At 42.5% G+C, this 12,210-nt stretch overlaps 1 protein-coding gene across 4 annotated transcripts in view; it reads left to right on the top strand.

Moving 5' to 3' along the window:
* The window catches only part of LOC115172746 (serine/threonine-protein kinase D3), a 67,799-nt gene extending 60,169 nt beyond the window's left edge, over positions 1-7,630 (top strand). For all 4 annotated transcript variants that reach the window (XM_029730468.1, XM_029730466.1, XM_029730465.1 and 1 more), the window contains 5 exons: positions 3,474-3,635; positions 4,327-4,425; positions 4,532-4,799; positions 5,376-5,461; positions 5,610-7,630. In XM_029730468.1, the coding sequence (XP_029586328.1) occupies positions 3,474-3,635; positions 4,327-4,425; positions 4,532-4,799; positions 5,376-5,461; positions 5,610-5,783 (789 nt within the window). In that variant the 3' untranslated portion in view covers positions 5,784-7,630. The remainder of the gene's footprint in view (positions 1-3,473; positions 3,636-4,326; positions 4,426-4,531; positions 4,800-5,375; positions 5,462-5,609) is intronic.
* The last annotated feature ends 4,580 nt before the right edge of the window (positions 7,631-12,210 follow it).

The raw sequence follows: 12,210 nt of genomic DNA, 5'->3' as shown, positions 1-12,210 counted from the left end.
TCCTGTTTCCATTGATCATCCTTGAGATGTGTATACAACTTTTTTGGAGTCCACCTGTGGTAAATTCAATTGATTGGACATGATTTGGAAAGGCTCACACCTGTCTATAAAAGGTCCCACAGTTGACAGTGCATGTCAGAGCAAAAACTAAGCTGTGAGGTCAAAGGAATTGTCCATAGAGCTCCGAAACAGGATTGTGTCGAGGCACAGATCTGGGGAAGGGTACCAAAACATTTCTGCAGCATTGGTGGTCCCCAAGAACACAGTAGCTTCCATCATTCTTAAATATAAGTTTGGAACCACCAAGACTCTTCCTAGAGCTGGCCGCCTGACCAAACTGAACAATCGGGGCAGAAGGGCCTTGGTCAGGGAGGTGAGCAAGCACCCGATGGTGACTCTGACAGAGCTCTAGAAGTTCCTCTGTGGAGATGGGAGAACCTTCCAGAAGGACAACCATCTCTGCAGCACTCCACCAATTAGGCCTTTATGGTAGAGTGGCCAGACGGAAGCACACGACAGCCCACTTGGTGTTTTCCAAAAGGCACCTAAAGACGCTCAGACCATGAGAAACAAGATTCTCTGGTCTGATGAAACCAAGATTGAACTCTTTGGCCCGGAGTAGCCACCCTTTTCCTTGATTTGTAGCTTTGCAAACTCTTGGCATTATCTCAACCAGCTTCACCTGGAATGCTTTTCCAACAGTCTCGAAGGAGTTCCCACATATGCTGAGCACTTGTTGGCTGCTTTTCCTTCACTCTGCGGTCCAACTCATCCCAAACCGTCTCAATTGGGTTGAGGTCGGGTGATTGTGGAAGCCAGGTCATCCGATGCAGCACTCCATCACTCTCCTTGGTCAAATAGCCATTACACAATCTGGAGGTGTGTTTTAGGTCATTGTCCTGTTGAAAAAGAAATGATAGTCCCACTAAGCGCAAACCAGATGGGATGGCGTATTGCTGCAGAATGCTGTGGTAGCCATGCTGGTTAAGTGTGCCTTGAATTCTAAATAAATCAGACAGTTTCACCAGCATCCCCTCATCATCACACCACCTCCTCCATGCTTCACGGTGGGAACCAAACATGTGGAGATCTACTCTGCGTCTCACGAAGACACTGCGGTTGGAACCAAAAATCTCAAAGGACAGATTTCCACTGGTCTAATGTCCATTGCTTGTGTTTCTTTGCCCATGCAAGTCTCTTCTTCTTATTGGTGTCCTTTAGCAGTGGTTTCTTTGCAGCAATTTGACCATGAAGGCCTGATTCACGCAGTCTCCTTTGAACAGTTGATGTGGAGATGTGTCTGTTACTTGAACTCCGTGAAGCATTTATTTGGGCTGCAATCTGAGGTGCAGTTAACTCCTATCCTCTGCAGCAGAGGTAACTCTGGGTCTTCCTTTCCTGTGGTGGTCCTCATGAGAGCCAGTTTCATCATGGCGCTTGATGTTTTTTGCGACTGAACTTGAAGAAACTTCAAAAGTTCTTGAAATGTTCTGTATTGACTGACCTTCATGTCTTAAAGTAATGATGGACTGTTGTTTCTCTTTGCTTATTTGAGCTGTTCTTGCCATAATGTGGACTTGGTCTTTTACCAAATATGGCTATCTTCTGTATACCACCCCTACCTTGTCACAACACAACTGATTGACTTAAACGCATTAAGAAGGAAAGAAATTCTACAAATGAACTTTTAACAAGGCACACCAGTTAATTGAAATGCATTCCAGGTGACTACCTCATGAAATTGGTTGAGAGAATGCCAAGCTGTCATCAAGTGAAAGGTTGGCTACTTTGAAGAACCTCATAAATAAAATATACTTTGATTTGTTTAACACTTTTTTGGTTACTACATGATTCCATGTGTGTTATTTCATAATTTTGATGTCTTCACTATTATTCTACAATGTGGAAAATAGTAAAAATAAGAACAACGTTTGACTGGTACTGTGTGTGGACACCCCTTCAAATTAGTGGATTATGCTATTTCAGCCACACCTGTTGCTGACAGTTGTATAAAATCAAGCACACTGCCATGCAATCTCCATAGACAAACATTGGCAGTAGAACGGCCTTACTGAAGAGCAAAGTGATAGCATGCCACCTTTCCAACAAGTCAGTTCATCCAATGTCTTCCCTGCTAGAGCTGCCCCGGTCAACTATAAGTGCTGTTATTGTGATGTGGAAACGTCTAGGAGCAAGAACGGGACGAGCTCACAGAACGGGACAGTACTGAGTAAAGGGTCTGAATACTTATGTAAATGTTTCTGTATTTTGTTTTTTTCTAATACATTTGCAAACATTTCTAAAAACCAGTTTTTGCTTTGTTATTATTGGGTATATTGTGTAGATTGATGAAGGGAAAAAACGGTTTTATCAATTTTAGAATAAGGCTGTAACGTAACAAAATGTGGATAAAGTCAAGGGGTCTGAATACTTTCCGAATGCACTGTATCTCATTAGGCTGTATGTATATTTAGATATTGGCCTATTGTAAATGTGTATTATTGTAGCGTCACCATCTTTATTGCAAAAATAAATACAAATACATACAACTTTAAGGTACATAGTCATTTGACAGAGGTAATAACCTGCCCATTGATCAGCACGGCAATTGATAAAACTGAACTATGTTTGCAAAACAAGTGTTTCTGAGCTTATGTAAATATTACACAGGTAAGCTAACGGTTACAGAAATCAGGAATGCAGACAGGCTCTATAGACCTGTATATATTTACATTTACGTCATTTTAGCAGACGCTCTTATCCAGAGTGACTTACAGTAGTGAATGCATACATTTCATTTCATAAATGTTAAAAAAAAATTTAAAAAAAAATCCATGCTGGCACCCCGTGGGAATGGAACCCACAACCCTGGTGTTGCAAACACCATGCTCTACCAACTGAGCTACAGGGAAGGCCAAGTGACAGTGCTCAACACACTACAACACACTACAACTGTTGTGATAAAATAAAGGTTTAAGGAAATACAGGCAGGCATCACATTAATACAAGCATAAAAACTTGCTCAAAGTATGCTTTCATATAATTTTAAAACGATTGAAAAAGGTAGCGGACTGGGATTAGTATGGTGTGTGAAGAATCCAATACTTTAAATTGTATGTGGTACAAATCACATTATTGGGGGAGCACCTCCTCTAAGAGTATGAATTAGGCTGTTTGAAAAGGTTTGAATCCTAAGCAACCTGCCTCCACATAGTTTGAAGTACAATAGACCAACGTAACTACTGTAGTAGGTCAAAGCTGTGTGCTGGAAAACCTTGGTAGAGCATGGGTGAAGTAGGCATTGTGGTGCTCGTGTATTTCCTTGCTTTTTCAGCTTCAGACAAATCCCTACTTCTCACTTAACACTATTTTTTGTTTTTAATACAGTAGTCATTCTTGTTGAGTTTCAAACGGTGACACTGAAATATGGTACGGTATAGAATGTTGACTCTGAGGTTTGCTCCCTCGTTTAGAACCTTCACCATCCTGGCATCGTCAACCTGGAGTGTATGTTCGAGACGCCAGAGAGGGTGTTTGTTGTCATGGAGAAGCTCCATGGAGACATGCTGGAGATGATCCTGTCCAGTGAGAAGAGCAAGCTCCCAGAACGCGTCACCAAGTTCCTGGTCACACAGGTCTGTCTCTTTCTCCCATTCTTGCTTGCTCTACTTTTCTCTTATCTCATCTCTAACTCCCCCTCCATCTCTCTGTCCTTGCTCACTTTCTTTCTCCCTCTTTTCCTCCCTCTCCCTTTCTTTATATAATCTGTAGTAGACTCAACCCCGGGCCTATTTATTCTTGCGGTGTGTGGATATGGGGGGGATTGTTTACTGGGTGCGCTGGTCTGGATGGCATCATCGCCGTGTCCCTCCCGGTGGATTACAGCCTGCGGTGGCGTAGTGGTGCGCTGCTCTGCTCTGGTCTGTGGGCTAATTAGAAGAGAGGGGCCCCGGGGCCAAACACGAGCTGGTCCATTAGGCATGGAGCTGCACATGACAGTTAGCAGCAGGCCTGGCTCTGATGTGGTTTATCAGGACTTTGTCAAAGTCAGGAGTCAGGCAGCAGTGTGGAGTGGTTAGAGGACCACAGATAAACATGCGTGCAGCGGTAGCAACTACAGCAGAGATGAGATCATGTCTCCATAAGGAACCTAAGAAAGTGACCAACCTAGAAATAGTTTAGTTAACTACCAAAATACTAATGCAACTCCCATTATTTACACATATTTTATGAGTGAGTCCATAAGGTTATATGAATGGGTCGTTGTGTGGTATGATGTGGTTTGATATAGCTAACCCATGGGCTTTGGGCTATGTTCTGTAACAGATCCTGGTGGCTTTGAGACATCTGCATTTCAAGAACATCGTCCACTGTGACCTGAAGCCTGAGAATGTGCTGCTGGCCTCAGCAGAACCCTTCCCTCAGGTAACAACCAGTAGTCTTTGTAGTAAAATATTTATTGTATGTGTATAAAATGTGTGGAGGAGACAATGTAGCATTCTCATGTGTGTGTTTGTTTTTGTCCTGGCAGGTTAAACTGTGTGACTTTGGCTTTGCCCGTATCATCGGTGAGAAGTCGTTCAGGCGTTCGGTGGTGGGTACCCCAGCCTACCTGGCCCCAGAGGTGCTGCGTAGTAAGGGCTACAACCGCTCCTTGGACATGTGGTCAGTGGGGGTCATCATTTACGTCAGCCTTAGTGGCACCTTCCCCTTCAACGAGGACGAGGACATTAACGATCAGATCCAGAACGCTGCATTCATGTACCCACCCCAGCCATGGAAGGAGATCTCTGCAGAAGGTATGAAGGAAGGAAGGCAGGCTGTTTAATAATATTTAAATGTATGAATGCTAAGTGACGACACACATCTCTGTAAAGTGTGTAACGTAACTACAGATGTAGGATCTTAATTTGATCGCCCTGTTGCAGGAGAACTTTCCTGACATTTAAAACTAGTAGTGTATTTGAGGTTTAAAAAGGCTTCTAAAGTTTATATTTTCCACTTTGACATTTCTGACTTGATTTTCCCTTACAAAAAAATCTATCAACCACTACAAAAATGTCCATTAATTATAATCCACATAATAATTCACATTTCCTGCTGTAGGACAAGGGTTTTGCAAACTCGGGTCCTGGGCCCCCCCCCCCACCAAGTTGAACTATGATTTCTCATATACAGTAGTGTAGGCCTATGTGGGGGATATTTAGATGGGGCTGCAGAGAGATTTGTCAGTGAATCATGTAAACCACACGTCAAAGAGCCACAGGGTCTGAAACCCACGCTGGTAGATCCAGACGTGTGGGTAGAGAGACAGCACTGATGTTGCATGTCTACCTCAATTCGAGACTAACATTACATCTCTATTCCTCTTACAGCTACTGATCTCATTAATAACCTCCTACAAGTGAAGATGAGGAAGCGGTACAGTGTGGACAAGTCCCTCAGCCATCCTTGGCTACAGGTAATACATATTAACCTAATTTATACTGTAAGCAGTGCACTGGCACATCAAACAAAACATTCCCACACGTTTCATAATGTGACTTAGAAAAGGGCAGACATTGTATTGGATCCCTGCTATAACTCCTGTTCCTCTCCCTCTCTCTCAGGACTACCAGACATGGCTGGACCTCAGGGAGTTTGAGACACGGCGTGGCGAGCGTTACATCACTCACGAGAGTGATGATGTGCGCTGGGAGGAGCATGCAGACGAGCACAGCCTGATCCACCCAAAACACTTCATCATGGCGCCCAACCTGGACGATATGGAGGAGGACCCCTAGTGGCCTGGAGGACATCTTACAGGCTACAGTTGTCGTCAAGAGGAAAACCACAGGAACCTCTGCAGGTTATGGACCTTTGGAAGCATTCCCTTTAAAAATGGTTGGGAAAGGATCAGACACCCCTGTGCAGGGGCTGTGTGACAGGGAGACATTCTGACCCAAGATTCTATGGTTAGACACTGCCACAGGGAACAGACAGGTGGCACTGTGGAGGCGCCTGATTCTCTTTATGACACGGCAGAGTAACCAAAAACGTTGGGTGAAGGACTTTTTTTACATTACATTTCGTTTTTTTAATGTTGTAGAATCATTCTATGATGAAGCTCAATTTCATTGCTCCTTTAAGGAAATGCATCATTATTGCAAGGTAAAGGACAATTAAGAAATACAATGTCCTCAACATAGGGAGTGAAAGTAATTGTATGCTATTCTACCTGTGAAGGGCTTACAGAGTGAGCTTAAAGGGCACTTTTTACAAGGGATTTGTATCCACAGAAAGATTGGAATGCTTAGGTATTTGCAAACATAACTTTGTGCTTATACCAAGATTGTTTTTAAAGTCCTTGACGGTATGAAACTGGAACTCTCATTTGTATGTTATATTTTACTAATGGGGCTACATTTTTTGCACTATACTACCATCCACCCTAACAATTTGAAGTTGAAAAGTTAGCGCTGCCTCATCAGGTTCCCTGGAGAAAACTACCAAAGGACAGAAACGGTTGACTGCATCACAACTTGACGTTTGTGGTAAGAGCTTGATACAGTAATTCCTACAGTAGGTGAGTAGTATAAAGTTTGTGAAAAGGGCTGCAATACAAAGCCATTAGTAGAGCACCTATCATATAAGCAAGTACATCGAAAATCTGAGGGACAAAAGACTGCATCCAACTCGTTGATATTATTGATGTTCCATTTTCCTGTTTTTTCACAGACCATGACCAATAACAAATCGTTTTTTATAATGACAGTCTTATCATTGTGGCTCATTCTACTTCATTGACTAAATGGATTTACTACGTACATTCCAAGCAGGGTTGAAAGCAAAACCGGTGAAGGGACTACCACACCTTCAAGGTATTACAGTAGCTGTCTACTATATGTGAAAGAGGCTTGGTTGAACCAAGGCCACTCCAGGTCCTTGTATCAGGCTACACCAGCTGAACAGGAGGGACTGAGAAATGGGCTTACTACGGGGTTTATCATGGGGGACCAAGCCTTCATTACAAGGGCTCCATCATGCCAATACCACGCATGGGTTCAAGGTATACAACATTGTTCTATCCGTTCATTTGAATTTGTGAAGCAAACGGAGAGATGAGAAACACATTTTACTCATTGGTGAGTGTTTGGAAAGAATAGCCTATTGTGAGAATCTTTTGTGTTTTTCTATAAAATGTACATTTTCCTTATCTTCTACTTTCATGGAGTTGACCTTGAATATCACAGTGAATACAGCCCGATTCCTGGAATATGTCAGTGCAGTGCACTGTTGGTTTCTCAATGAACATTCCTGTACTGCTTTTGACTGCTTTATGTCTCCTCCAAAGTTACCAAAGTATGTTTCACCCGTAATTACATTTTGATTTGACGACCATTAACTACATTTCAACGCCTGTGTCCATCTCAAGCAGTCCCAATGAAGCTGTAGCCGAAAGCCTATGGTGGGCTATTAACTGGGAGCATAGATGCTGGTTCAGGCTCTACTGGTCGTTATTCTGGGAGAATGGAGGTGGATCTATTTGTATTTTCCTGTTCTTGTCTGTGTTGCCGCTGGATTGGCAGGTGTCAGTGTTTTGTATATTTTAGTAAATACACTTAATAAAACTCTACTTCTTTACATACTATTGAGTCTCAGTTTGGGTGTGTCATAAAACCAGATTTCTCCAACCTTCAAATCTAATTTCAGAGTTACATTTTTTTAAAGTATTAAAGTTATTTATTTTTTCCTTTTTACAAAAAAGAAATTAAAAAAACATTGTACAGCATTAAAACATTGTGCATGACATCCAGACAACTTGTTTCTACCAGTAATCCTATCAAGCGTTTGCTCATTAGATGATACAGTTGAAGTCGGAAGTTTACATACACTTAGGTTGGAGTCATTAAAACTCATTATTCAACCACTCCACAAATTTCTTGTTAACAAACTATAGTTTTGGCAAGTTGGTTAGGATATCTACTTTGTGCATGACAATGACACATAATTATTCCAACAATTGTTTACAGACAGACTATTTCACTTAATTCACTGTATCACAATTCCAGTGGGTCAGAAGTTTACATACACAAAGTTGACTGTGCCTTTAAACAGCTTGGAAAATTCCAGAAAATGTCATTGGCTAATTGACATCATTTGAGTCAATTGGAGGTGTGCTTCAAGGCCTACCTTCAAACTCAGTGCCTCTTTGCTTGACATCATGGGAAAAGACCTCAGCCAAGACCTCAGGAAAATAAATTGTAGACCTCCACAAGTCTGGTTCATCCTTGGGAGCAATTTACAAATGCCTGAAGGTACCATGTTCATCTGTACAAACAATAGTACGCAAGTATAAACACCGTGGGACCACGCAGCCATCATACCGCTCAGACCTCTCCCCTGTAAGACTATGTAACAGAGTATCAACAGACCTCTCCCCTGTAAGACTATGTAACAGAGTATCAACAGACCTCTCCCCTGTAAGACTATGTAACAGAGTATCAACAGACCTCTCCCCTGTAAGACTATGTAACAGAGTATCAACAGACCTCTCCCCTGTAAGACTATGTAACAGAGTATCAACAGACCTCTCCCCTGTAAGACTATGTAACAGAGTATCAACAGAACTCTCCCCTGTAAGACTATGTAACAGAGTATCAACAGACCTCTCCCCTATAAGACTATGTAACAGAGTATCAACAGACCTCTCCCCTGTAAGACTATGTAACAGAGTATCAACAGACCTCTCCCCTGTAAGACTATGTAACAGAGTATCAACAGAACTCTCCCCTGTAAGACTATGTAACAGAGTATCAACAGACCTCTCCCCTATAAGACTATGTAACAGAGTATCAACAGAACTCTCCCCTGTAAGACTATGTAACAGAGTATCAACAGACCTCTCCCCTGTAAGACTATGTGACAGTATTAACAGACCTCTCCCCTGTAAGACTATGTGACAGTATCAACAGACCTCTCCCCTGTAAGACTATGTAACAGAGTATCAACAGAACTCTCCCCTGTAAGACTATGTAACAGAGTATCAACAGACCTCTCCCCTGTAAAACTATGTACCAGAGTATCAACAGATCTCTCCCCTGTAAGACTATGTGACAGTATCAACAGACCTCTCCCCTATAAGACTATGTAACAGAGTATCAACAGACCTCTCCCCTGTAAGACTATGTGACAGAGTATCAACAGACCTCTCCCCTATAAGACTATGTGACAGAGTATCAACAGACCTCTCCCCTGTAAGACTATGTGACAGTATCAACAGACCTCTCCCCTGTAAGACTATGTAACAGAGTATCAACAGACCTCTCCCCTGTAAGACTATGTAACAGAGTATCAACAGACCTCTCCCCTGTAAGACTATGTAACAGAGTATCAACAAACCTCTCCCCTGTAAGACTATGTAATAGAGTATCAACAGACCTCTCCCCTGTAAGACTATGTAACAGAGTATCAACAGACCTCTCCCCTGTAAGACTATGTGACAGTGTCAACAGACCTCTCCCCTGTAAGACTATGTAACAGAGTATCAACAGACCTCTCCCCTGTAAGACTATGTAACAGAGTATCAACAGACCTCTCCCCTGTAAGACTATGTAACAGAGTATCAACAGACCTCTCCCCTGTAAGACTATGTAACAGAGTATCAACAGACCTCTCCCCTGTAAGACTATGTAACAGAGTATCAACAGACCTCTCCCCTGTAAGACTATGTAACAGAGTATCAACAGACCTCTCCCCTGTAAGACTATGTAACAGAGTATCAACAGACCTCTCCCCTGTAAGACTATGTAACAGAGTATCAACAGACCTCTCCCCTATAAGACTATGTAACAGAGTATCAACAGAACTCTCCCCTGTAAGACTATGTAACAGAGTATCAACAGACCTCTCCCCTATAAGACTATGTAACAGAGTATCAACAGAACTCTCCCCTGTAAGACTATGTAACAGAGTATCAACAGACCTCTCCCCTGTAAGACTATGTGACAGTATTAACAGACCTCTCCCCTGTAAGACTATGTGACAGTATCAACAGACCTCTCCCCTGTAAGACTATGTAACAGAGTATCAACAGAACTCTCCCCTGTAAGAATATGTAACAGAGTATCAACAGACCTCTCCCCTGTAAAACTATGTACCAGAGTATCAACAGATCTCTCCCCTGTAAGACTATGTGACAGTATCAACAGACCTCTCCCCTATAAGACTATGTAACAGAGTATCAACAGACCTCTCCCCTGTAAGACTATGTGACAGAGTATCAACAGACCTCTCCCCTATAAGACTATGTGACAGAGTATCAACAGACCTCTCCCCTGTAAGACTATGTGACAGTATCAACAGACCTCTCCCCTGTAAGACTATGTAACAGAGTATCAACAGACCTCTCCCCTGTAAGACTATGTAACAGAGTATCAACAGACCTCTCCCCTGTAAGACTATGTAACAGAGTATCAACAGACCTCTCCCCTGTAAGACTATGTAACAGAGTATCAACAGACCTCTCCCCTGTAAGACTATGTAACAGAGTATCAACAGAACTCTCCCCTGTAAGACTATGTAACAGAGTATCAACAGACCTCTCCCCTATAAGACTATGTAACAGAGTATCAACAGACCTCTCCCCTGTAAGACTATGTAACAGAGTATCAACAGACCTCTCCCCTGTAAGACTATGTAACAGAGTATCAACAGAACTCTCCCCTGTAAGACTATGTAACAGAGTATCAACAGACCTCTCCCCTGTAAAACTATGTACCAGAGTATCAACAGATCTCTCCCCTGTAAGACTATGTGACAGTATCAACAGACCTCTCCCCTATAAGACTATGTAACAGAGTATCAACAGACCTCTCCCCTGTAAGACTATGTGACAGAGTATCAACAGACCTCTCCCCTATAAGACTATGTGACAGAGTATCAACAGACCTCTCCCCTGTAAGACTATGTGACAGTATCAACAGACCTCTCCCCTGTAAGACTATGTAACAGAGTATCAACAGACCTCTCCCCTGTAAGACTATGTAACAGAGTATCAACAGACCTCTCCCCTGTAAGACTATGTAACAGAGTATCAACAAACCTCTCCCCTGTAAGACTATGTAATAGAGTATCAACAGACCTCTCCCCTGTAAGACTATGTAACAGAGTATCAACAGACCTCTCCCCTGTAAGACTATGTGACAGTGTCAACAGACCTCTCCCCTGTAAGACTATGTAACAGAGTATCAACAGACCTCTCCCCTGTAAGACTATGTAACAGAGTATCAACAGACCTCTCCCCTGTAAGACTATGTAACAGAGTATCAACAGACCTCTCCCCTGTAAGACTATGTAACAGAGTATCAACAGACCTCTCCCCTGTAAGACTATGTAACAGAGTATCAACAGACCTCTCCCCTGTAAGACTATGTAGTATACCCTGTAAGACTATGTAACAGAGTATCAACAGACCTCTCCCCTGTAAGACTATGTAACAGAGTATCAACAGACCTCTCCCCTGTAAGACTATGTAACAGAGTATCAACAGACCTCTCCCCTGTAAGACTATGTAACAGAGTATCAACAGACCTCTCCCCTGTAAGACTATGTAACAGAGTATCAACAGACCTCTCCCCTATAAGACTATGTAACAGAGTATCAACAGAACTCTCCCCTGTAAGACTATGTAACAGAGTATCAACAGACCTCTCCCCTATAAGACTATGTAACAGAGTATCAACAGAACTCTCCCCTGTAAGACTATGTAACAGAGTATCAACAGACCTCTCCCCTGTAAGACTATGTGACAGTATTAACAGACCTCTCCCCTGTAAGACTATGTGACAGTATCAACAGACCTCTCCCCTGTAAGACTATGTAACAGAGTATCAACAGAACTCTCCCCTGTAAGACTATGTAACAGAGTATCAACAGACCTCTCCCCTGTAAAACTATGTACCAGAGTATCAACAGATCTCTCCCCTGTAAGACTATGTGACAGTATCAACAGACCTCTCCCCTATAAGACTATGTAACAGAGTATCAACAGACCTCTCCCCTGTAAGACTATGTGACAGAGTATCAACAGACCTCTCCCCTATAAGACTATGTGACAGAGTATCAACAGACCTCTCCCCTGTAAGACTATGTGACAGTATCAACAGACCTCTCCCCTGTAAGACTATGTAACAGAGTATCAACAGACCTCTCCCCTGTAAGACTATGTAA

This window comes from Salmo trutta, chromosome 33, assembly GCF_901001165.1.
Source record: "Salmo trutta chromosome 33, fSalTru1.1, whole genome shotgun sequence".
NCBI classification, from domain to species: Eukaryota; Metazoa; Chordata; class Actinopteri; order Salmoniformes; family Salmonidae; genus Salmo; species Salmo trutta.
This window is presented reverse-complemented; position numbering and strand designations above follow the sequence as displayed.